Source organism: Polypterus senegalus, chromosome 11, assembly GCF_016835505.1.
Source record: "Polypterus senegalus isolate Bchr_013 chromosome 11, ASM1683550v1, whole genome shotgun sequence".
Lineage (NCBI taxonomy): Eukaryota > Metazoa > Chordata > Cladistia > Polypteriformes > Polypteridae > Polypterus > Polypterus senegalus.
In genome coordinates, this window is record NC_053164.1 from 22,491,864 (window position 1) to 22,519,307 (window position 27,444).

At 40.5% G+C, this 27,444-nt stretch overlaps 1 protein-coding gene across 1 annotated transcript in view; it reads left to right on the plus strand.

The window, feature by feature from the left end:
* Positions 1-16,312, plus strand: part of LOC120538734 (sphingolipid delta(4)-desaturase/C4-monooxygenase DES2-like) — a 33,526-nt gene extending 17,214 nt beyond the window's left edge. The window contains exons 2-3 of the mRNA XM_039768156.1: positions 150-892; positions 15,444-16,312. Coding sequence (XP_039624090.1) covers positions 150-892; positions 15,444-15,587 — 887 coding nt within the window. The 3' untranslated portion in view covers positions 15,588-16,312. The remainder of the gene's footprint in view (positions 1-149; positions 893-15,443) is intronic.
* The last annotated feature ends 11,132 nt before the right edge of the window (positions 16,313-27,444 follow it).

The following is a 27,444-nucleotide window of genomic DNA, read 5'->3' on the forward strand; positions in this document are numbered from 1 at the left end:
GTGTTTTGGTTCTTTTTAATCCATTTTGTTTATTTCCTTAACAATAATTAACCTTTTTGAACGGTTAAACCTTTTTGATTGAAGTCACCCTGTCTGATTTTTGCTTTCCTGTGACTCCTCACCTCATCTCCCTTTGTTCTTTCCAACAGCCAAACACCCAGAGATCAAATCCTTGATGGGCCCAGATCCTAATCTGAAATGGATAGTGACTGCTATGGTGTTGACACAGATTGTGGCGTGCTACCTGGTGAAGGACCTGCCCTGGAAGTGGCTGATCTTCTGGTCATATGCATTTGGAGGTTGTATCAACCACTCATTGACTTTAGCTATTCATGACATATCCCATAATGTGGCTTTTGGCAACAAAGATGCCAAGTGGAACCGTTTTTTTGGTATCTTTGCCAATCTCCCTATTGGGGCGCCTTATTCCGTGGGGTTTAAGAAGTATCATATTGACCACCATCGTTATTTAGGTGGTGATGGCCTTGATGTGGACATACCCACTGACTTGGAGGTCCGTCTTTTCTGCACCCCTTTCAGGAAGGTAATCTGGCTTTTCTTACAACCCCTCTTATATGTCCTTCGCCCACTCTGTGTGAACCCCAAGCCTATTTCTCAGATGGAGATTGTCAACACCGCAATCCAGCTGGCCTTTGACCTGCTGATCTTTTGGCTCTGGGGTCTGAAGTCCGTCGTCTATCTTGTGGCTGGGTCTATTTTATGCATGGGCCTTCACCCTATTTCTGGACACTTTATTGCTGAACACTACATGTACCTGAAAGGCTATGAGACTTATTCCTACTACGGACCCTTGAACTTGATCACCTTCAATGTGGGCTATCATATGGAACATCATGACTTTCCAAGCATTCCTGGCAGCCGCCTTCCAGAGGTAATGACTCTTCTTTCTAGATGGGTGGACTCAATCCATGACGTTAAATGAATATGAGAGTTAGAATACAAAGGGCCTTGAATTTCCAGTCAGACCAGGAATGATGAAATAGCGTATAGTTAGATGTCAAGCTAAACAAAGTGGTTATCGGGTTTCATTAGAGTTGTAATTCATTTATTTATGTGTACATCCGTTTCCTTATCCAGGTTATTCTTCATAACAGGATAGTGGGGACCTGAAGCCTGTCCTGGCAGTATTTGGACCAACTCTGGGCAGGGTACTTTGACAGCCAAACTCCGTAATACTGGGACAAGCTGATTAATGTAACATTTTGTGAGGAAACCCACATAACCCCAGACAGACCCAAAAAAGACAAAATCCACAGACAACATGGATACGCCACACAGAAGCTATCCTTACATTGAACCACTGGGTCATCTGTAGGTTTAACCATAGGTGTAGTGGGAGTGCCCTGCGGTGGGCTGGCACCCTGCCCAGGGTTTGTTTCCTGCCTTGTGTTGGCTGGGATTGGCGCCAGCAGACCCCCCGTGACCCTGTAGTTAAGATATAGTGGGTTGGATAATGGATGGATGAATGGAGCCGAAATTTCATGTTTGAACAATCCAAATATATTTTATGACAGTTGTAACTTTTTGATCATTGACAGAATTCTAATTCATGTACTTTTTCATCCTTCCGTGAAATTAATTTCTAGCTACACCCATGGCTGTAACTGTAATGTTGCATGTACCGCCTAACAACTACTTGTGGAAAAATCATAGCTTGTTAAGACTCTACCATGATTGAATCATGAACAACACAACAGATAGAGAGAGCTTTATTTGTTTGCCTATCTCAGTTGAGCGGGTTTTATCTTTGCATGGACCTTCATCCTTCGGTCTGACTTGACTCCAAGTGAGACGCCTCTTTGCCAGGTGTGCTTTTCTTTATAGGACTTGGCCCATAAGGGGCACAGTCAGTTGCGCTTACTGGTCATCTTCTCAGCGCTGTGGAGGTAGAAACAGGTGACAAAGTTAGCCTTAGCACCCCCTGTATTTCCAGAGTTGTATTACATCCCTCAGCTAAGCCTGAATGATGACCCTCAGATGCACATGCATGACAGCCTGTACTTTCCGCTTTTGATTTCATGCATGCCCCATGGGAAGTCTGTCCTGCCCATTGGTAATGTGCATACGCTGCCACGTGCACTGCTTTTTAGCTCTTGTATATCACTGTTGTGAAGTCTGTATTCTGAGGTTATTACGTGTCATTTTCATTTTAACGAGGTACCACATCTTGGAAAGTTGATAGTAATCTTTACTTTGGGGTATCAAAACAGTGACAACGTTTCAGAAAGCGTTCAATTTAATCTGAAACCATGCATGCTGTGTTAGCAATAAATAAAATTATTTAACAAAATCTCATGAACAAAGAAAATGTGAATTGAGTCAGTTTAATGCATATGTAATTAACAGTGTACGTATATTTTTTATCCATACATACCCTGCTGCAATCACCATTTGTTGTTTGCTCTTTTATCCATAGGTATAAAAATTCCATCCTAGTCCTACTGTACTTAAACTGCACTGACGTCAATGCTTTGTGCCTCTGCAAATAGTTGCTTGTCTGTTTATTCAATTTTTTTTTTCTTTTAATTATCATTTTGAAAAAACTAAGGTGTTGTAACATCCAGCGGGAGCTTATGAGCCCCAAAACCACAGACACCGTAATGCCCAACACACATCTGGGTTTAAACAAAAGATACTTACTTATCCGCCACACCTTTTCAGTCAGCACCCCTCCAAAGATCAATAAGCAACACTCAATTCCATCAATTTCTTCCTCCTTCCTTTCTCCAAGAGTGTTGTCCTCTGCACCACGACTCTAACTTTTCAATGTGAGGCCAGCAAATCCCGGGACTGCTTCCAGCGTCGCCACACTACATGTCGGGAGCATTTCCTGGTCATGTGGAAGCCAGTATAGTCCCTGCCCTGACAGCGCCCTCCACCTAAAGACCCCAACAGGGGCTGCACTTCCACACCCCAATTCCCATCCAACACTGTGGGTGTCCTGATTGGGATCCTTAAGGAACAATTCCGCCTCCTGTGTGGGGGGGTATGAAGTGTTCCGCAAATCCATGTTCTTCAAGTTTGTTCATTACAGGTTGATCCCAGCAGGAACGAGGATTTTAAGGAGTCCTGCCAAGTTTTGTCTCCAGTCCTATTAAAGTTTCCAGTCTGGGCAAGAACTCTGTCTCTATCCTGGTCAGGATGCCCATCTGTCCTACCTGGCACTTACAGTATGGAGGAGCTAATATGTATGAAATACACAATAATCACACTTGTTATTTTAAACAGATGGTCTTTGTTATAAATTCTGAATGATTCTGTTGTGTGCGTGTGTGTTCTGTATAAGGTATGCACAGACATTTATTCATTTGGCTGACGCTTTCATCCAAAGTGATGTACACTTTCTTTTGTTTTTCCAATTGGAGCACAGGCAGGTGAAGTGACTTGCTGAGGGTCACGCAGTGTCAGTGGTGGGATTTGAACCCACAACCTCAGGGTTTGAAGACCCCAAATCCTTAATCACTGTGCCACACTGCCTGAGTTAGGCTGAGCGTGGACTCTCGGGCTTGAACCAACTAGAACCTTCTCCACAAAGTTTGTTTCTGCCTTCTCTGTACTGGCAGAGTAGTCATTTGCACCCCACCACCCTGAACAATGGTTTGTTCATGAATTGTGTGATTATGTACAAACTTTGCACTGACAGTGAATGTGACTAGATTTTAAACAAAGTGTCCTGAAGCTGGAAGACAGCAGTGCTAAGTACCAGGGCATTGTGGTACAAGCCAGCACACATTTCTTCAAATACGGTTTATTATCGTACATCTGTCAATTTTTCCTACATGGCGCTCAATACACTCCCTGCTTCCTGGAGCCTCAGTATTTTCAATTATTTTCATCCATTGTTGCTTCATTAGACGTAAGTTGATGAGACTAATAAGTTACTATTTAGAAATGAGTGAGGGAAGAAGTGGCCAGGTAGGTAGACAAGGTAGAGAAACCCAAAAAGGTTGGGGTATCCCCTTGAGAGAGAGAGAGAGAGATTGGGAGCATGTGCTGATAGCGTGTTGCTGCACCCACAACACAATGAAACCACCCGGATTGGGACCCAAGTGCAGCGGGCAACACCTCCGCACCACACTGGAACAGTGTGAGGTTTTTTTTTTGAGGGACTGGAGTGCCAGTCCTGCCCCAAGTTTTCTCTGTAAGTTGGAGGACCTGCTTGCAGGTCTGGATGCACATTAATCCCATACCCAGGATGTAACAATTGCAGGTTAAGGGCTTTGCTCAAGGGCCCAATGGAGTGGAGTCACTTCTGGCATTTCTGGTATTCGAACCGGCAACCTACCCTCGGAGCCACCACTCCGCCCGGAGAGTGTCACCCTAGCAGCCCCATTTAATCAGACAACTGAACAGACAGGTAACGACTCAAACAGAAAAGATCAATTGTCAAGATTAGCTTTATCAGTGAATCGTAGGAGCTCTGTCCTCCATGTTGTCAGGTTAGCATCTGACGCCACCTTCCAGGAATGAGTCGTCGTTATACTCTGAGGGTCAGAAGGGGCGGAGCTTCCTTGGATGTGTTGTCCTTCTTGGGTGTTTTTTTCTTAGCCGCAGGAGGAAAAAAAGGAGAAGATAGCATTGGCGTCTGCACCCCCTGTCATCCTGGAGTGGTTTTCATTACCTCGTCAGAGCCAAGAAGGTTGTCGCGACCAAATGCATTTTTGAAGGCATAATTATACAGTGCCCCTTAATGGTGTGCTCAGTATTTGAATGACAGTTCCTTGTGGGGTGAAACAGTAATTTATGTTTTATAATCTTTCCTGAGCATCCTTGCAATTCACACTCCAAGAATGGTAATCTCATTGCAACTGAGATGTCTGACCCTGCTTTCTGATCAGATTGCCTCTTTTTTGTTGTTTGCACAGCACAGCCAAAACAAAACTCTATATTCTGAAAGTCAGGATTGATTCAGGTGTTACTGGAGGATCTAATGTAGCCAAAGGTTAATTTAATAAATTGAAGCTTTTGTTGAAATCATCAACTTCAGTTTTCATGATATTATCTCCCAATTTGTCTAATTGACCACTGGAACTTCAAATAAACTACCAAGATGACTACAAGAACTCTGTTAGTCTAAATTCACATTCCTTGCCAGCAAGACTGAGAGAGATGCCATAAAATGTCTTGAAAGGGTTAATGCAAATAGGAGATGGAACAGAAAAAGAAAAACAGCGTCACTCTGTTCTAGATGATTTTCCTTTACTACAGTATGTGGCATCCATATGCTCATCATTATTCGTCAATGACTGTGCTTTCATTTTCATTTAAAAGAGTGCAAGTCCAGCTTTCAAGCTATTCTGTAACAGTTAATCTGTTTTAATGTATTGCCTTTCATAAAAAGTATCATCACAAAACATTTTACAAATTAATTGGTATCACTGCAGCATTGGAGAAGCACTTACTTCAGCACTGGGAAAAAATGTAACATAATCAAATAATCATGATGTGAATTGTGTGCTGGTTTGACAAAGCACTTGACAGCACTGCAGAATCAGACGAAGAACTCCTTCAAAAGTCACAAGCCGAGGAAGGAGGGAATCAAAGGTAATTAATTATTTGTTGTGCCTTACATCGACGAGACTGGGACAGAATTCAAATGTCTGTCAATCAGCCATGTCTAGAAACGAAACCCAGTGGCTTGTTAGTCAGTGTTTATTTCATGTTGAACCTTTAATAATAACTCAAACAAGAAAGATTCCAGAATTTTAGGTACACTACCATTGAATGTTAAGTGGGACAATTTAACAAATGAATAGCATTTGATCTTGCAGCCTTTGATAGTTGAAAGTGTAAATGTAAGAAGTAGCTGTTTTTTGTGTGTTATCGGCCTTTTTAAAAAGTATAAATATTTTTTATCTATCTGTCTATGTCTATCTTATATAGTATCTATCTATCTATCTATCTATCTATCTATCTATCTATCTATCTATCTAGTAGTCTATATAGTGCCTTTTCTATCTATCTATTATATAGTGCCTTTTCTATCTATCTATCTATCTATTATATAGTGCCTGTCATATTTACAGTATCTACCTAATCTATCTATAGCTGGGTTCCAAGATTTACTTCCAGTTTCATGGTGTACATTATGATAGATTACAGTGACATCAACTTTTTTAATAGTGTTATCCTTTGCAGTAGAATCAGATCAGAGAGTCTATCAAATGCTAATCATTGTGCCCAATTGTCATAGGCATAGTGTGGTGTAGTGGTTAAAGCTTTGCAGTTCAAACCCCGGGGTTGTTGGTTCAAATTCTACTACTTACACTACTTACACTTTGAGAAACTAACTTGACCTGCCTGTGCTCCATAGGAAAAATACAATGCAATACAATACAGTTTATTTTTGTATAGCCCAAAATCACACAGGAAGTGCCGCAATGGGCTTTAACAGGCCCTGCCTTTTGACAGCCCCCCAGCCTTGACTCTCTGAGAAGACAAGGAAAAACTCCCAATAAAAACCTTGTAGGGAAAAATGGAAGAAACCTCGGGAAAGGCAGTTCAAAGAGAGACCCCTTTCCAGGTAGGTTGGGCGTGCAGTGGGTGTCAAAAGTAGGGGGTCAATACAATACAATATACAGAACAGAACAATTCCTTAAGACAGCATAATAATAAAAATTTTAGAAGTACGGTTTAACAGTAGATGATATGATATAATTAGGTTTGGATATTTTTAGAGTCCTGGAGACCTCATCCATCTAGCTGCCTCCCCATTTGGCCATGCCACGGCTGAAACGATGCTCCGATGAAAGGACCCCTCTTTCCCATGATTCCTGTGATCCTCCATCAGGGATGACTTTACCATAGGCAGGTAAACAACTTGGCAGGTGGGCCGTGGCACCAATTGCCACATTTGGGTACTGAGAAAAGAAACAGAATAGGTGAGGGTTAGTATTCAAATATAATTTTGAATAACAAAACAAATGTAACCAATTTTATCTCAGATGTTGGAAGTCACCTTGATGAAGGTGTCAAAATATGTGTGTGTGTGAGTGTGTATGCATATGAGTTGTAAGGTGGGGCCTCCATGCTTGTTTTTGCAGCACATCCCACATATACTTGATCAGTTTGAGATCTGGGTGGGTTGGAGGCCAAGTCAAGACCTTCAGCTCTTTGTCATGTTCCTCAAACCATTCCTGAACAATTTTTGTGGTGTGGCAGGGTGCGTTATCCTGCTGAAAGAGGCCATTGCCATCAGGGTGTACATTGTCTGCAAAATTGCCTCAGAGTTTGCTGTAATGCAACATCTCAAAAATAAAGTGTCAGGCCTTAAATAAAAAAAAAATGAAGAGGGTCAGACACTACTCTCCACTTTAAGTCTGGAGCAGATGTGGTTGGGTTTCTGTGGTTCAGTTGTCCTCACTAGGCATCTTCTCAGCACTGGGGGAAGAAATGATACAAGACCAAGGCCATTAATGACCGTGCCCCCTCTTGGCCTGGAGTGGTACTGCATACTTCAGATGAGCCCAGAAGGTGATCCTCAGGCACACATGCGACACCATATTTATTTAGTGTCTGTCTCATGTACCCACCTATTAAACTAGGTATGCCTATTTTATAGTTTATCTTCTCCTATTTGTCCATCTATTATATAGTGCCTTTCATGTCTCTATCCACCCCTTTATCAAAGTGCCTTCCACATCTCTTTATTTTCTTGTATTTTTCTCAATTCCCTCCCATTCTGTCTTTGAAGTGTCTATGTCTGTCTATTACTAAGTGCTCTTCACTCTCAATGTTATTGCTGTGAAAGGCACTTTAATCGTATGGTGCTTGTTCTGGGTATTTATTGGCATGTTTTATTTTTGCCTTTCTTGTAAAGTGTGTCCATTTTTGTAAGCCTACTTTATTTATGTGTTATTTAAAAAGCACAAACTGCCTGTTTATTTTTATTTATTTTTTTTAATATGCTTAGTCCCGTGTAATGTATTGTAACAAAGGAGAAATCTTGCATCAGTGGGCGCAAAAATAAAAAAAAAATAAAACTAAATGGACAGCCATCCATCCCTCCATCCATCCATCCCAGGGGAGGAAAGCCAGTGTGCTCTGAGGACAGATGTCCATGCAGACACAGAAAGTAGCCTAAGAATTAAAATAAGCAGTGATAGACTGTTCACTGGCTGGAATTCTAGTGCTGGAATTCATCCATCCATTTTCCTATCCCATCAACACCTGGGCAGAGTGCCAGCCTGTCACACAGTGAACGCACACACGTCAGAGCCAATTTAGTGATGTCAATTCATCTAACACTAAAATCAACATTTCAATATGGACGCTGCTGCATCCACATGCTTTCTGTAATTTATTTATTTGCTTTTTATACAGCTTTTTTAATCCTACAGTCTTGAGCCAATTGTGTCTTTGTTTGTAAGGAAAGCGGTAATGAGATACATTAAATAGTACAGACAGCAAAATAGGACACTGCATGGAATCTGCTCTATGGGCCTACAACATGCTAGAATGGGAGAAAAAAATCCACCAAATCTTGACTGACTGGAACTGAGTGTCGGCATATGTGCCGTTCTCCACGGCGTGAATGGTGGCTCCACCTTATCATTTTAAAAAGACGGATGACTACACCATTTGAATTTCAAAAGGACTCCTTTGCCAAAGTGCTTAGTAGGCCTCGGCTGTGTGTGTAACAAGGAGTTGCTTCACCACATTTCATCTTGCTAGTCGTGTTTATCCTGTTTGAGGAGTTTTTCTTTTTCTGTCGTCTTTCCTTCTTTATTGCTTCCTTTTTTGTTTCAGTCCCTCTCCGATTACAGTTGATGTAATGTATTACATAAGAGCTGCGACATGTTTCAGTTCTGGATTGATTTGGTTATTCCCTGTTCAACTCCAGATGAATGGAATGTGGTGCAACAGTTTCTCCAACCTTGAATTTTATTTTATTTTTTCTTTGAAAGAGTTGCTTTAGCCATTTAGCTTTTTTTGCAATTCTAGTGATAGATATGCACCCTGCGTGGTTTATGCTTAAATTGTCATTTTAAGTTTGCATGGGAGGTTTACGTAATGTTCAGATTGCTTTTAATCAATCATCATTTTGTTTAACCTCTTTGTGAATGTGAACATGTGAAAAGTGTTTTTTTTTATTTATTAAAACTGATCTTTCTACTGTAAAACATACAAAACACTGAAAGTACAAAGTCAAAAGTGTAGAAAGTATAACAATGATACAAATAATTAGAATGAATAATAATAAAAGTAATCCTAATACCGTATATACTGTCAAAATCTTAAATATCTTGAAGCACAGTGAAATACATAATCCATCGTCACACTCTGGACAATCGTAGTGTGATTGCTTGTGGATTTTTTTTTCCAGGCTAATCAGCTTTTGAATGGCACACTGCATATGTGCGATTGACACAAACGTCATTTTTGGATTCATCAGACTTGCTTTGGATTTCACTATCCATTTCAATTTCACTGCCTGAAGACAGATTCACTTCGCCATCACCGCTCATATCACTGTCCAGAACTTGCAATACCTGGTCCTGAAAAATGTTTCTTATTTGATGCCATTATAAGGCAAGGACAGAGGTAGGCAAAGGCGATCCTGGAGAGCCACAGTGGCTGCAGGTTTTTGTTCCAACCCAGTTTCTTAATGAGAAGTCAATTGTTGCTATTTAAGCACTTATTGCTCAAGTGACATTTTTCTGCTTCATTTTAGTGGTTTTGCATGTTCAGGTTCCCCACCCTTAATTGCTTATTTTAGTATTAAACAGCTGCATTCAGTAGTTTTAATGACTTTTTATTAGCAATAAGATACAAATGACAATGGAGCCAGCAGTTCTCCATCTGACTTATTTCCATATACACCTGTGTGGATTCATCATGCACTATTTGGTTTAATCAAACACTTAAGAGTAAAATGTTTTAGATTCATCTGTTTTAGGCTTCAAACCAGAAATGATCCATTGCCATTTGCATCTTATTGCTAATAAGAAGCCATTAAAACAGTGAACGCAGCTGTTTAAGACTGAAATAAGCAATTAAGGGTGGGGAACCTTAACCACTAAAATGAAGCAGAAAAATGTCACTTGAGCAGCAAGTGCTTCATCAGCAATAATTGACTTCTCATTAAAAAACTGGGTTGGAACAAAAACCTGCAGCCACTGTGGCTCTCCAGGATCGACTTTGCCTACCTCTGGGCTAGAAGAAGACCTGTGTCCAGCGTTGCCCAGGTAACACTCGGGCGTGACGCTAATGCAAGGCATCCCAATATTGTTTCCCAAGCAGCGCTCAGCGCTAGCGCTGTTGGCACTTTTACAGCCCGAGTAATCCTCGTGTCTAACGCTTACACGAGACACATCTATACATTTGCCGAAGTGATGCTTGGGTCTAACAATAAGAAGGTTAATGCCATTAACAGCAACACTGATCACTTTATTACTTTTAATTAATTTTTCAGCAGAAGTGTGCTATGAAATGTGACCAACAGCAATACACCTACATAGCGCATCGCTGGGACTGGGACAGCTGAGTCAGAAGTTTTCTTTCTTCTTAATTATTCATCCTTTTTAGTTATTCTGGTGTGTGTTCAGACCATAGTGTGTGTGTGTATGTTATTGGCAATGTATCAGATGTTTTCTTTCTTTTTAGTCATTCTGGTGTAAATTTCAGAAGGATTTGTTGTTTGTCATCTTCTTATATAAATGACGCCGTTCTTACCTGGATATGGCAGTGGCGTGATAAGATATGATGATCTTCTTATATAATACGCTACCATGGCTGTCCGTTTGTTTGTCCAGGATTTTAAATCGCCCGTAGCTCGCAATCCATTTGACCTATTGACCTGAAATTTGGTACACTTTGTGAAAGAATGAGTCTCAACACACTGGAAAGGTTTGGGGCAGCCACCCGTATATTGTCCCTGGCTGCAAAAGGTTTACAGAAAACATGAAGTTGTTGTTAGTTTGAGTTCCAGGATTGAACTGAACTGTTTTGGAAAGATGGAGGTTTTATATGCTGTGAAGTGGAAGTGATGTCATTTGGCCGGAACAGGAAGTGGCGTCAGTATGGGCACTGGAATAGGAAGTGACGTCAGTCTGAGAGCTGGAAATGATGTTAAATCAGGCAGGTTTTCCCGTATTTGGTCTGCAGAGATAACAGAAATAGGTTTAGAGCACCCCGCCACTCCCTGGCCTGGCAGGTTATTCCACTTGGTCCACTCGGCTCGCTCCTAGTCGCACGTGTGACAAAATATACTATGTGACATCTACTATCCGCTTTTGGGGTGATTGATTGAACTTCAAAATTATTCCTCTTTTTTTATTTTTATTTTATTTTATTGTAGAATCAACTCTCGGCAGCATCCAGCAGGGTGGCCATGCGGCACATGTGTACGGGCGCTGTTCTCATTCCGTACCACCTTTGCCGTCACATCCCCTACCTCTTCATATCTTAAATCATTCTTGAGGCAGACTGAAGACTTAAGTGGCAGCTTAAGTGAAAAATTAAGGAAAACATACTAAGTAATTGCAACACAAACACTGACTCAATCAGTTTTAATGCAAAAAGATGCCTGACGAAAGAAGGGAAGAAGCGAAGTAGGGTGGAGAAAAGAAGAGCTGCTCAGGAAGCAGCAGACGCATCAACCTCTGAGCAAATGAATGCTAAATGTACAGAGAAACAGGATGAAAAACTAGGAATGCTCAAGTCAAGTGTATAACGTGCAGTGCGCCATTACTGGTTATATAATAGTTATTTACTGAGCTTCTTTAAAAATTTTCCCCTCGGGAGCAAATATAGTTTGTTTGATTGATTGATCTATCTAAATCTACAGTACAATATGAAATGTAACAACTGATCATTATTATAACATCCGAATAAAAAAAAATGCAGCACTGATAGACACATTTTATCTATTGCTTGTTATTTTATGTAATGTCAAACATAATTATAGTACATTATAAAAAATGTACTAATTAATCCAAAAATAAAAATCAACATGGAGGATGCAGATAATGAGCCTGGTGATACCTGTAATGTATTTGCTTCTGCCAGACATACTGTAAATAGCTCAGAACAGTCAGGTTTGTACGTGTTTGGACAGTGGCACGATTTTCATAGTTTTAGCTCTGTACGCCACCACAATGGATTTGAAATAAAGTAATCATTATGTGATTGAAGTGGAGTCTTTCCGCTTTAATTTAAGGGGATTACCAAAAATGCAGTATGAGCTGTTTAGGAATGACGGCCATTTTTATGCATGGACCCCAATTTTCAAGGGCTCAAAAGTATTTACACATTTGTCTGAAAAGCTGTTCCATAGCCAGGTTGTGAGCAGGTCCCTCATTATTTCAGTAACTATTAAGCTGGTAGAAGGTTTGGAATTGATTCCAAGTGTCGAATTTGCATTTGGTCGCCGCTGTCACTGTAAACTCTCACTCAATATGAGGTCTAAAGAGCTGTCCATGCAAGTAAAAACAGTCAGTTCAGTAGGCAGAGAAAAACAAAAAACACTTTACAGATATAGTAGAATCACCAGGAGTGATCAAATCAACCATTTGGTATGCTCTTAAAGAGAAGGTATCTACTAGTGCAGGGGTGTCGACCTCAAGGCCTGGAGGGCCGCAGCGGCTGCAGGTTTTCATTCTAACCCTTTTCTGAATCAGTGACTAGTTTTCACTGCTAATTAACTTCTTTTCCCTTCATTTTAAAAGCCTTGTTTTTAAGGATTTAGTCCTCTGAATGTATTCCTTTTCTTCATTAAATGACAGCCAAACAGAAATGAGATGTGAAATAAGCCAACACATGACCAGCTAAGCTGGGGCTTCAAACCCCAACCAATTTTACTCCAACCAATCTCTTAATGAGAAGCCCATTCTCGCTGTTAATTAAACCTGTTATGCTTGTCACAGCAGACATTTCCAAAACTGTTGATTTTTTGTTTTTTCTAAGTACACTGTCAAAATGTTTTGTTGACCTGAGAGATCAACCTTACCGAGACCTTCAACTTTATTTTCAGATATTGCTTGATGGACACAGATAAACTGATCATGTGGTGGCTTGTTTTGTATCCCATTATTGTTTGGCTGCTAATTAAGAAATAAGAGACAACTAAGGGGACTGAGTCAAGTTATTTAACAATGCTGGCAGTCACCTCCATTTCACCCTCTGGTGGTCATTCCGAGTGTCAACTGGATGATAACATGCATACAAGACCACAAGATCACCCCCGACTCTACCCAGAAGGGAATGGGTTAGGGCTGATTTCACCCTACAGTATTTGTAGTCGACCAATGAGAAACATGTGTACCAAGTTTCCTGAAAATCGCTCCAGCTGTTCGAAAGTGATGCTGGCACATACATACATACACACACACACACATACACTGACTTTTACATACGTAGATTGCAGCCTTGTTTTTGAAACATATTAAGCTGCATTTAATCAAATGTGTTACTAAAGGAACATAAGAAATTTGACAAACGAGAGGAGACCATTCTGTTGGGGTTAGGGTTAGGGCCAGTTTGTTCAGCTAAGAGCTAAGCTGTCCCTAATATTTTATCCAGATTATTCTTAAATATAGTGTCAGGGTTTCTGCTTCAACTCCATGTCTCAGTAGTTTGTTCCAGAATCCCACAGCTTTTTGCATAAAGAAGTGCTTCCCGGCTTCTGTTTTATATGCGCTTCCTCTTAATTTCCACACTTGCCCACCAGTATGTGATTCACCCTTAAGCTGAAAGAATGTTGCTGGATCTGCTTTTATCAATGCCTTTGTGGGGTTTGAGGACCTGGATGAGGTCCCTCCATCTATACAGTCTCCTCTGCTTGAGACTAAACAGGTTTAATTCTGAGTCTCTCATGTCCTTAAACCCGAGATGCACTTCATTGCTGTCCTCTGCACAGCCTCAAGTGCTGCTATGTCTTTCTTGTAGCGTGGTGACCATAACTGCCCACAATACTCCAGATGTGGTGTCACAAGTGCATTATATAGATTGAGCATAATATCCTAACCTAACATTTTATTTGCCTTTTTAATTGCTTCAGTAAATTGCTTTGTTGATGAAAAATCCCTTTCAGAGGTTGTTTCTTGTATTACAGTGTCTCCCATCTTGTATTAATAATTGACAATCCTTTTGCCCGTGTGTAGAACTTTGCACTTTTCTATGTAAAACTGGATTGTCCAGGTGTTCACCTAATTCTGAAGCTTGTGCGGCTATTTTGATTGTTTTTGCTGCCTCCTCAGTGTCTGCCATCCCTCCAATTTTGTCATCTTCAAATTTCACAACCTACTAACTATACCAGAATCAATATCATTAGTGTAAATCAGAAAAAGTAACAGTCCAAGGACAGACCCCTCCATGTTGACCATTCTCCTCTTATTTGTACTCCTTTGTAGGTTACCCCTGATGCCAGCACGCTTATGCCAGCATAAAAGCTCTAGTTGACGTGTTCCTAGCCTCATTACTGTAAAATGCTTATAGTTTTGCTCCTTTTTAAAACCCATCTCTTATGCATATAGCAGTAGGTTGTTATAAACCATTCAGTTGCTCATTCGTCTGTTGTGGTTTCCAAACAAATAAGATCCTCTGAAGGCCCTTTAAAAACTGCTGGTATCCTAAAACCCTCACCGTTCATTCTAACTGTTTCATAAGGGGATGGTTACTCTATGCGTGGGTGGTCTCCTTCTAACAAATGAGGCATTCTTGCTCATAGAAAGGCACCTGGGATACAGGGAACTGTAAAATCAATGGATGAAAAGATTCTGCCATCAGATTAGATGGCCTTAGCACTGTTTTTATTGTAGTGACCAGCTATGTTGCATGGGTTGGAGATGGTGGCACTGACCAGAAAGCAGGAGACAGAGCTGGAGATAGCAGAGTTAAAGATGCTTAGATTTGCACTGGGTGTGATGAGGATGGATAGGATTAGAAATGAGTACATTTGAGGGTCAGCTCAAGTTGGACGGTTGGAAGACAAAGTCAAAGAGGCATGATTGCGTTGGTTTGGACATGTGCAGAGGAGAGATGCTGGGTATATTGGGAAAAGGATGCTAAGGACAGAGCTACCAGGCAAGTGGAAGAGAGGAAGGCCTAAGGGAAAGTTTTTGGATGTGGTGAGAGGGGACATGCGGTTGGTGGTTGTGACAGAGCAAGATGCAGAGGACAGAAAGATATGGAAAAAGATGATCCACTGTGGCAACTATGGCTTGCTTAAAAAGAGGTGGGATATCCTAGGCTAGACAGGAAGTGGATCCAAGTGTCTTCCTGTTGATATCCTACAGCTAATGAAAAGATCAAATGCATGCACTTGGAATGGTATTGCCTACCTTGAGAGAGCCCTGTAGGTGCCCCTTAAAGTGCATGTGCTTGACAAGCTTCACAAAAGGGAAAGTCCATCTAACTTACTCCTCAAGTTATCCTAAATTACTCAAAGTTTGCTCTTTTTTTTCTCACTTTGTATCTTTTAGGTCAGGAAGATTGCTCCAGAGTTTTACGATAACCTTCCTCAGCACAGTTCCTGGATACGGGTGCTGTGGGATTTTGTTTTCTGTGACTCAATTGGCCCCTTTTCTAGGATTAAACGAGAGTGCAAGGTGGTCAAGTCAGACTAGTCCACCACTTTTGCTCTCCTTCAGGACTTCTGAAAAGATACAACCCTGGCTGACGAAGAGCAAAAACATCCTGATCGGGACCTTTTACTTCACTCTGGTAGCCTCCTTTCAGCACATCAAGAATCCAAACAGAGCATCTGCAAATTAATCCAGCAGGTTTGTTTCTCTTCCACTGGCCAATCTGATGTGATCAAATAAGAAGACCCATCCCTGACTGCTACGTTTTTCAGAATGGTAATCAAAACCAAGTATCCAGGGACAGAAAATGACTTTCCAGTGTCACTGACCATCTGAGTCCTTGGTGCTCCATGCCAGTTGATGGAGGCTCACGAGGAGGTGGTTATTTGGTAATGATTCTGCATGGATTTGGGATACATTTAATAACACGGAAATGTTTGGCTAAAATGACAGGCTATTAACAGAGATTTTACTTTTTTTTTTTCTTTTTGTCTCATAAGGTGGGAGTTTCTCTACTCAGACCTTACCTCCCGCTTACAGAGCGCACCTATTAAGAGTCTTTCTAGGACTACTTTGATGCGTTATTTATTTTTGGTCTATCATCATCAATCTATAAAATTAACATTTCAGCTTTGGTTAAAATGAAACCCTAGACTGAGAGTGTAATTTTTCTATCATAAGTGAGGGGAACGATCTTGGGAGTTATTAGAGCTCTCCTGCCTTCTGACAAAATATCAAAAAGATTTTGAAGGAAGATCAGAGAATAATTAAAGAAAAAAAGTGTTTAACCACATAATTAATTTTGCAGTGTTGCCTTTGTTTTTTTTTCTTAATGTTTAGAAAATATTCTAAAATGCTAAAAAAATATTTTATTCTTTCTATTTTAGTGTAGTTAAAATGGTGTTTCTTATGTATTCAAATAAAAATATGGTAAATTAAAGTAAGAATGACTGGCCTCCTTTTAATTTCTTGAGTTGTCATTTCCTACTGAAACTTTTCATTCCATTCTGCCTGGTAAGGATTCTGATTCCGTGTACTAAAACAGAGACCGCATTACAATACACGACTTTTCCAATGATTTTCAGTTGGAGCCTTCCAGCTGCTGCCATGTAGGGGTTGTCACAGTGGACCATCCATCTATCCCTGTCTTTTACATCATTTTCTGCCACAACAGTTGCCTTCATATTCTTCCTCACCACATCCATAAACCTCCTCTTTGGCCTTCCTCTTTTCCTCTTCCCTGGCAACTCTATCCTCAACATCCATCCATCCATCCATCCATTTTCTAACCCGCTGAATCCGAATAGGGTCACGGGGGTCTGCTGGAGCCAATCCCAGCTAACACAGGGCACAAGGCAGGAACCAATCCAGGGCAGGGTGCCAACCCACCGCAGGACACACACACCCACACACCAAGCACACACTAGGGCCAATTTAGAATCGCTAATCCACCTAACCTGCATGTCTTTGGATTGTGGGAGGAAACCCACGCAGACATGGGGAGAACATGCAAACTCCACGCAGGGAGGACCCGGGAAGCGAACCCGGGTCTCCTAACTGCGAGGCAGCAGCGCTACCACTGCGCCACCGTGCCGCCCTATCCTCAACATTCTCTTCCCAATGTACCCCTCACATCTCCTCTCCATGTGCCCAAACCATCTCAATTGAGCCTCTCTCACTTGGTCACCAGACTGTTGTACCTGTGTTGTCCCGTTAATATACTCATTCCTAATCCTGTCTACCCTCATTAGTCTGAGTGAATATTGTAGCATCTTCAACTGTGCCACTTCTAGCTCTGCCTCCTGTCTTTTCATCAGTGACACCGTCTCCAAACCATACAGCACAGCTGGTTTCACTACTGTTATAGACCTTCCCTTTCACCCTTGCAGATACTCTTCTATTACAAATCACTCCTTTCACTGTTCTCCACCCATTCCAACCTGCCTGCACTCTCTTCTTCACCTATCTGCGCACTCTCCGTTGCTTGAGATTGTTGAGCCCAAATATTTAAATGTGTCTACTTTCACCACTTCTCCTTTCAGCTGAACCCTTCCACCACTTTCCCCCACTATGTACTTCCTTACCTCTACTGACTTTCATTCCCCTTCTGTCCAGTGCATACCTCCACCTGTCCTCACTACAGATTACAGTGTCATCCATGAACATCATAGTCCACAGAGACTCCTGTCTGACCTCATCTGTCAACATGCCCATCACCATTGCAAACAGGAAAGTGCTCAGAGGCCATCCTTGATGTAATCCCACTCTCACCTGTGGGCTGTCATTCCTACCGCACACCTCACTGCAGTCCACAGACCACAGGGTAAGCGCCCCCTGCTGGTCTCACCACCACCTCTTCCAACAGTAACCAAAGCTTTTCCTGCTTGGTCTCCCATCCAAATACTGGACAGGCCCAAATATGCTTCACTTCAAATGGATGACCTGTTCTGAAGTCCATGCCAGCTGCCAGCCATAGTGGTGTTTCACAAACCTGTTACTATTTTTTCATGGTTATTTACTGTATGGAGCCGATATAAACTACTGAAACACTAAAACATTCTTCATTGCAAATACACAGCATTGGCCATCTTAAAAGGGATTTAAAACACAGTGTGTACATCATATTCATCACTTTTTAGGTGTAAGATGTTTGTCACGTCAATGCACATTATAATGACAACTTGGTGATATGACTTATTAGCTGATTTTCTGCATTTCATTACATTATCGAGGGTGTCCTCCTTCCCCAGTTTCTCTAAAATGTTACGTACAGATAATTCAGAGCTGCCATAAATAAACACACATTCTACACTCCAGTTTACTTTTATAAATCCTGATATGTAACATACACACATTTTGAGTCTGTTTTTGTACGAATGCAAAGGTTTTTAAATCTGATCACAATTTTATAAACCCTTGCTGAGTAGCTTGAAATGCTTCATCCATGCTTCTGTTTTTCATGAAGCCTTGTTAAAGTGTCTAGTTGACATTTTTCCAATAAAGTAATTCAGAATCCTTGAAATGGTACTTCTGCTATGTTGTCACTCAGGTGTGTCCATTTTTAGCGTATATCTTTTTAACAGCAATTACTCAGTTCATGGCACAATGATTGGCAATTACTTGACTAGCTTTTAACAGCACTAATTCTGATTATGGATGGCGCAGTGGCGCAGTGGGTAGCGCAGCTGCCTCACAGTTAGGAGACCCAGGTTCACTTCCCGGTTCTGCCCTGCGTGGAGTTTGCATGTTCTCCCTGTGTCCGTCTGTGTTTCCTCTGGGTACTCTGGTTTTCTCCCACAGTCCAAAAACATTCATGTTAGGTGCATTGGCGATTCTAAATTGTCCTTGGTGTGTGTGTGTGCCCTGCAGTGGGCTGGCACCTCACCCGGGGTTTGTTTCCTGCCTTGCACCCTGTGTTGGCTTGGCCCATGACCCTGTAGTTAGGATATAAGCGGGTAGGATAATGGATGGATGGAATTCTGATTATTTTTGGTAATAGTTTAACTGAAGTCAGTAAACGTTTCATGAAACAGATAAAGTCTCTTTTCAAAACACTCCATATTCCCATTTACTACGTGGGCGCTCTTGATAGCAGAGAGGCATCAGTGTGGCAAAATGTTTAGGAGCTCGAGCTCACAGCTTTTGTCTGTATGGTATCTGCAAGATCTCCCTGTGTCCCTGTGGGTTCTCTTCCCATATTTCAAAGCAGCTAGATTTTCGGCTGTTTCAATCTTAGTCGTGAGTGTTTCCTTGACGTCCTCCAGTTGATCAACAAGTGTGCTCAGTTTAAACACGGTTTCCTGAATGTGCTCTTCAAATTTACCCACCATATCTTTAAAGACTGCCTCATAGCGAACATATATGGGCTTCTCCAAGTCTTTATTATCCTGCTGCCGGTCCTGTCGCAGCTCCTGTCATAGCTTCTCATTTGCTTTTTCCCTTGCTTCTCATTTGCCTTCTCGCTTTTCTTTATATCTTTCTTTATCTCTTACATGAGCTCAGCGATCATCACCTTCAGTTCAGACAGATCAATTCTTCTTTCGTGCACCATAGGTGAGGCGGTGGGCTCTATTGTAGCCGATGCTCCCGGCTCACGTGGAGTAGCTGAAAGCGTGGACTGCAAGGTCTTTTCTAGTTTCAGATGATCTTCTCAATTCGGCGAGCTACTGTCACCTACGTCACTCACACTCGTACATTCACTCCCCATTTCACTCTCAGCCGGAGACGATGTAGTGGACTGTGGTCCCAAGAAGTCTGGGCTTTCGCCCATCTGATCCAGGTCAGTCTCTAAAAAGCCATACCTTGAGCTTGAACTTGGGCTTGCCGATCTGAGGTTGGATGTAGCTTTAGTTTTCGTTTCTTTTGTTTCTTTCTGAACCCCTTTCTTCTTGGCCATGTTTATATATGCTTGCATATACTGTAGTAGTACCCTCAGGCTGGATAAATACAGGATATCTCAGGATAATAAGAAGATAATATGAAAAATAACACAGCTGCTAGCAGGGCTCTGCTTCAGACATCCATCTCTCGCAACGGACGAGACCAAAAAAAATTTGACATTTTTTGTTATATTTTATCCAAACCTCCCAATATATTGAAATGGATATGTCGGTTAAAAAATTGACTGGATGGATGGATGTTTTCTTAAGTGACCTATAAATCAAAGAGGTGTATGAACCATACAACCACTAAAGTATACTTGTTATGTTGCAGGCAAGATGACGAAAAACCAAGATAAAGTAGAAAATTAATGAGACAGGTAAAGCTAACAGATGGAAGGAATACAATAATACTGCCAGAAGGGATTCTGCTCTGCTGAGTCCTTGAGCAGGGTCCATAACTTGAAAAAAATGCTCCCGGCAGGCTGTACAATGGCTGACCCTGCGTTCTGTGAGCCAAAGGTCATACAAAAAGACAATCTCCCCTGAGGATTAATAAATCATATCATCAATATCCTCATCATCATCATCATCATCACAAATGGCTAATATGAGCAGGTTATGACTTCTCCATAAATATCAATTCACCTTCTCTGAATGAGTGGCAAACACTGCATCACTGTATGGCTTAAAAAAGAGGAAAGGTTAAAGTAAAGCAAAACTAATCTAAAAGACCCCTAGCCACTTCCATCTAGAAAGGCTGCTGTCATGTCACTGGTGCACATCCTCTTAATAAAGGAACCACACTGGCACACAAGTTCGGATTAGAGGCAATGAAATGAGTAGAAGCTGCAACAGCGCCCTCTGGTGGCAAAAACTATGAATTGTTAGATTCAATGCCTTCTGTTAACTCTCTCTATCCTGTGACAGCCAGAGTTACTCACTTAACATACTAAAAATTCTAAATCTGTTAAAGTAACATATGACAATGTACACAATGAAAGTAACCATTTAAAAAAAGTGCAAGGGAACAAAGAAATATTAGAGAAAAATAAGGTTTAGGATCCTTAACAAATTAAAGATACTATATAAATCACAAGGTCACATATATAATTAATTTATGACGATGCACGTTATGTAGGAAACTATCTTAAAAAGAGTGCTAGTGATTAATAAATATTAGGGTAAAAATGATTGATTAGGGTCCTTGAGATAATGTTCAGTATTAAAGGCACTATAAAAAATCACAAGGTTACCTATATACAGGTGCCGGTCATAATATTAGAATATCATGACAAAGTTGATTTATTTCAGTAATTCCATTCAAAAAGTGCAACTTGTATATTAGATTCATTCATTACACACAGATTGATGTATTTCAAATGTTTATTTCTTTTAATTTTGATGATTATAACTGACAACTAATGAAAGTCCCAAATTCAGTATCTTGGAAAATTAGAATATCAATTAAGACCAATGCAAAAAAAGGATTTTTAGAAATGTTGGCCAACTGAAAGGTATGAACATGAAAAGTATGAGCATGTACAGCACTCAATATTTAGTCGGGGCTCCTTTGGCCTGGATTACTGCAGCAATGCGGTGTGGCATGGAGTCGATCAGTCTGTGGCACTGCTCAGGTGTTATGAGAGCCCATGTTGCTCTGATAGTGGCCTTCAGCTCTTCTGAATTGTTGGGTCTGGCGTATTGCATCTTCCTCTTCACAATACCCCATAGGGTCAGGCGAGTTTGCTGGTCAATCAAGAACAGGGATACCATGGTCCTTAAACCAGGTACTGGTAGCTTTGGCACTGTGTGCAGGTGCCAGGTCCTGTTGGAAAATGAAATCTGCATCTCCATAAAGTTCGTCAGCAGCAGGAAGCATGAAGTGCTCTAAAACTTCCTGGTAGACGGCTGCGTTGACCTTGGACCTCAGAAAACACAATGGACCAACACCAGCAGATGACATGGCACCCCAAACCATCACTGACTGTGGAAACTTTACACTGGACCTCAAGCAATGTGGATTCTGTGCCTCTCCTCTCTTCCTCCAGACTCTGGGACCTTGATTTCCAAAGGAAATGCAAAATTTACTTTCATCAGAGAACATAACTTTGGACCACACAGCAGCAGTCCAGGCGAGACGCTTCTGACGCTGTCTCTTGTTCAAGAGTGGCTTGACACAAGGAATGCGACAGCTGAAACCCATGTCTTGCATACGTCTGTGCCTGGTGGTTCTTGAAGCACTGACTCCAGCTGCAGTCCACTCTTTGTGAATCTCCCCCACAGTTTTGAATGGGTTTTGTTTCACAATCCTCTCCAGGGTGCGGTTATCCCTATTGCTTGTACACTTTTTTCCACCACATCTTGTCCTTCCCTTCGCCTCTCTATTAATGTGCTTGGACACAGAGCTCTGTGAACAGCCAGCCTCTTTAGCAATGACCTTTTGTGTCTTGCCCTCCTTGTGCAAGGTGTCAATGGTCGTCTTTTGGACAACTGTCAAGTCAGCAGTCTTCCCCATGATTGTGTAGCCTACAGAACTAGACTGAGAGACCATTTAAAGGCTTTTGCAGGTGTTTTGAGTTAATTAGCTGATTAGAGTGTGGCACCAGGTGTCTTCAATATTGAACCTTTTCACAATATTCTAATTTTCCGAGATACTGAATTTGGGACTTTCATTAGTTGTCAGTTATAATCATCAAAATTAAAAGAAATAAACATTTGAAATACATCAGTCTGTGTGTAATGAATGAATCTAATATACAAGTTTCACTTTTTGAATAGAATTACTGAAATAAATCAACTTTGTCATGATATTCTAATTTTATGACCGGCACCTGTATATGGAAAGAAACTATTTTAAAAAAATATACAAAATTACTTACCTGTTGTAATGAAGGTGAAAAACTGTGTTTTTACAGTATGCTAAAACACTAATTAATATTTTATTAGTGTTTAATTTAAGTATTTTTTGTAGAATCATTTAGATAATGACTCTTTAACTTGTGTGCTCAAAGCTCATGTGGGAGAAGTTTTGTAATTGAAATGGCAGGCAGGTGCAAATGATCTCATTAGCTCATTAATATTCATGAGGTTGTTTCCAAGACTGTCATATATGGGATTAGATTAAATTCTGGGGTGTATGCAAAATATGGACAGGTAGGAATACTGGGAAAATGCATCTATAATTGTTAAAAAGAGTGGCACTGTTTATTAGAGTGTTTGTGTTTAGGCATAGAGGAAGTGACCAGTGTGTCTATGCTTGTAAGAATATGTGACTATGTGTCTTTAAGATGAACGTGTTTTATGTTGTGGAAGAAGGACACAGAGGAAGACAGGAGTGCAATCAATCAATGTTAGTTTATTAAAGAATTAATAAACTAGCCAAAAGTAACTTAATTAATAATCAACCAAACTATGGGAACTTATCAATTGTCTGATATTTTTGATTGATGCAATATCTTAAATAAGGCAGTCAGCAAGCCTCCATAAATTCAAAGGATTTTAAAATAAACATTAGGAGGACTGAGAGAGAGAGAGAGAGAAATAACTGCCAGAAAAAAGACCACTTGGTCTGACTTTGCCACCTACAGACCATCCCTTCACTCCCAAGCACCACAGCTGGCTTAAGAAAACAAAGACTACAACAACAAAAGCCATAGCCTTCTGCTATGAACCTTGCTATGTAACCCTGATTTGAATTGTACAGGTTGTATGTTTTCATTTCTAACATTTACACCTAGTTTCTCCTACAAATGATAAACATAATACAATACAATACAATACAGTTTATTTTTGTATAGCCCAAAATCACACAGGAAGTGCCGCAATGGGCTTTAACAGGCCCTGCCTTTTGACAGCCCCCCAGCCCTGACTCTCTGAGAAGACAAGGAAAAACTCTCAATAAAACCTTGTAGGAAAAATGGAAGAAACCTCGGGAAAGGCAGTTCAAAGAGAGACACCTTTCCAGGTAGGTTGGGCGTGCAGTGGGTGTCAAAAGTAGGGGGTCAATACAATACAATATACAGAATAGAACAATTCCTTAAGACAGCATAATAATAAAAATTTTAGAATTACGGTTTAACAGTAGATGATATCACATAATGAGATTTGGATACTTTTAGAGTTCTGGAGACCTCATCCATCTAGCTGCCTCCCCATTTGGCCATGCCACGGCTGAAACGTTGCTCCGATGAAAGGACCCCTCTTTCCCATGATTCCTGTGATCCTCCATCAGGGATGACTTTACCATAGGCAGGCAAACAACTTGGCAGGTGGGCCGTGGCACCAATTGCCACATTTGAGTACCGAGAAAAGAAACAGAATAGGTGAGGGTTAGTATTCAAATATAATTATCATGTTACTTATGTTTTAGTGCTAATAACTAACAACAGAGATGCAGTGTGTACAGTTAATCAGCAGCTCTAGTCAGGATATGCTAAACTGAAGTAGTGAGTCTTCAGCCGGGATTTAAAGGCTGAGACTGAAGGGGCATCTCTTATAGAAACAGGAAGACCATTCCACAGTTTAGGGGCCCTGTAACTAAAAGCTCGACCTCCCACTGTTATTTTATTAATCCTTGGAATCCTAAGCAGACCGGCATCTTGAGATCTTAATGTGCGCTCTGGTTTGTAAGTCATGATAAGTTCAGACAAGTAAGCCGGACCTTGGTCATTTAAGGCTTTATATATTAAAAGGATGATTTTGAAATCTGCCCTAAACTTAACTGGGAGCCAGTGTAAAGATTTAAGAACTGGGGTTATGTGTTCATATTTTCTTGTTCTTGTAATAATTCTTGCAGCGGCATTTTGGATTAACTGGAGGCTGTACAGAGAACAGTTTGAACAGCCAGTGAACACCGCATTGCAGTAGTCAATCCTACTAGAGATTAATGCATGAATTAATTTCTCACAATCCTGTTTATTTAGAAAGCGCCTTAATTTCCTAACATTTTTAAGATGGAAAAAACGTTTTGGACGACTTTGTAATATGCGCTTTAAATGACATGCTAGAGTCAAAGATAACTTCTAGATTGCGGGCTGATTCAGTAAAATTAATTGGGATTCCAACTTAGTTAAATGACGACAAAATATTGCTGTGATCAGCGTCATTCCCTCCAACAATTAACATCTCTGTTTTATCTGTATTTAAAGACAAGTAGTTCTCATTCATCCATTCCTTTAATTCACTAACACAACTAATTAAAGACAACATCGGAGAAACTTCATTTGATTTAAATGAAAGGTATAACTGGGTGTCATCTGCATACGAGTGAAAATTAACATAAGTAATGATTAAAATAGCTGGAGTATTGTTTTGCTGAATTTGTCCTGTTGTTTACTGCCATTTAATTTAATATTGTTCTTTATCAGTATGCTGCTGCTGGAGTATGTGAATTTCCCCTTGGGGATTAATAAAGTATCTATCTATCTATCTATCTATCTATCTATCTATCTATCTATCTATCTATCTATCTATCTATCTATCTATCTATCTATCTATCTATCTATCAATGATTGATGATTGTTAATGTAGCAAACTGAGTCTATTTAGGTTACGTACTGTCAGGGGTAGCGTTTAGCCCTTGATTTCTGTCAAGACTGTGTAGCCCTTTCAAATGTGGCCAATGGGATATGAAAACCCAACAGGAATAGCAAGCAGTTCTGGACTTTTACTAGGGTATTCTTGTGTGTAGCCCTTTCAGGGGAAGCAACCTGAAGACAGACGGACACAGAAGTAAATCTCAGTAGGGATGCCTCGTCAGTGGAATGGCTTCTAGCCTCTGGTAAGTTGAGGTAGCCAGCTTTGGCCGTGTTGAGACATTCTTACTTTGTATTTGAGCTTATCTGTGCTGAGTGTATGGTGAATAGGTACGTTTTTCAGGACATGTGTGCAAATCAAGGCTAACAGTTTAGGTATTTCCAGCATTGTTCTCCAATATAAAAAGAACTTGAGAGGTAAAAGTGCCTTTCCTGGACACTTTTGCACTACAGAACACCTGTATTAAAAATGTATGATAATGCACACCATGTGTAAGAGCCAGACGTAGTCGTAGTTGTAGAAGTCACATCTGATTTCAATTAAAGAACTAGTAGAAGACCAGCATGGAGTGGAGGAGGATGAGAGAGAGAGAGAGAGTGAGTGAGTGGGTGAGTGAGTGAGTGAGTGAGTGAGTGAGTGAGTGAGTGAGTGAGTGAGTGAGTGAGTGAGTGAGTGAGTGAGTGAGTGAGTGAGTGAGTGAGTGAGTGAGTGAGTGAGTGAGTGAGTGAGTGAGTGAGTTGCTTGGGCACTGTGCAAGATATTTTAAAATGGGGTTTTCATTTTTCTTTCTAAGCAGTTGACATATCAATAATTTATTTTGTCAGCTGCTGCTTTGTTGCTGTTTCACTGTTTTATTTTAAAGACTGTTATTTTTTTTATTACTGCCGGTGATATTTACATGTTAACTTTGTACCTAATGTAAGACTTTGCTTGGGGAGGGAATTGGTTGTTTTGCTTTATTTTGTTTTTCACAAATGTGTATTCTTGATTTATATTTATTTTTTTGTTATCACTGGTACAGTATATAGTAGGTTTACTAGTATTATGAGTTGTTTGCTGTGGGTTTTCTTTTTTATTGTTTTCACATTGTTGTTTGTTATAAGATTCCCAATTGCATTCATTATCATGGTTATAACTGACTCTAATACATTATTATATTTTATTTTCTGGTGCTCCTAATGGTTCTTTTATTCATTTGAACTGGACCTGTTGGGGTGGATGAAATACTTAATTCAGCCCCCCATTTGTTAACATTAACATTAAATTCAGATACATATCAGCTAAATTTCAATAGAATATCAGTTTCTCATAGTTACTTAGATTATGATATGGTCTTTTACCCCCTGTAAGTTAACACGAAACAGAACATTCTTAACTATACCTGAATAACAACAGAGTGTTAATTAAGACAGTTAGGAAACGAAACAGTGACATTTCTGGAAGTATTAACTTTTAGATACGTTTGCAAATCAGGTATCGGCATACAGTTTTCTGATTGTTTTTGATATAAACATTTGAAACTAGGACTATATGATCAAATTTAGCAAGAAATGAAACACAATAAGTAGCTTTAAACAGAACTTTCTTTAACCAAGAACTTTTCTTTGTAATACCAATTTTTTTCTCTATTTTTGTGTGAACTGTTTTGCTAAAACTTTTAAAACAAAGATATTTAGATTGTGGAAAAATTTGGAAACACATCCTATTATTGCCTGAACTGTCCTATGAAGTAAGCTAAAAGCTGCAGAAGTTTGGTAATTTTGGACGATTAAAAAATGTGCCACTTTGCGTCTCTGACACTCACGTCGTGAAAGGGGGGAGGGGAGGCCTGAACGCACGCCAAGGAGATGCGGTCAGATCATCTTCTGGCTTCCTCCTGCTGGCGAGCTGCATGTTCTGCTTGTCTCTTGTCACTGTTTTAAGAGATGGGAGCACGTGATGTCTGTCTGCCAAAAGCATCCCAACAACTGCTAGGTTGGATG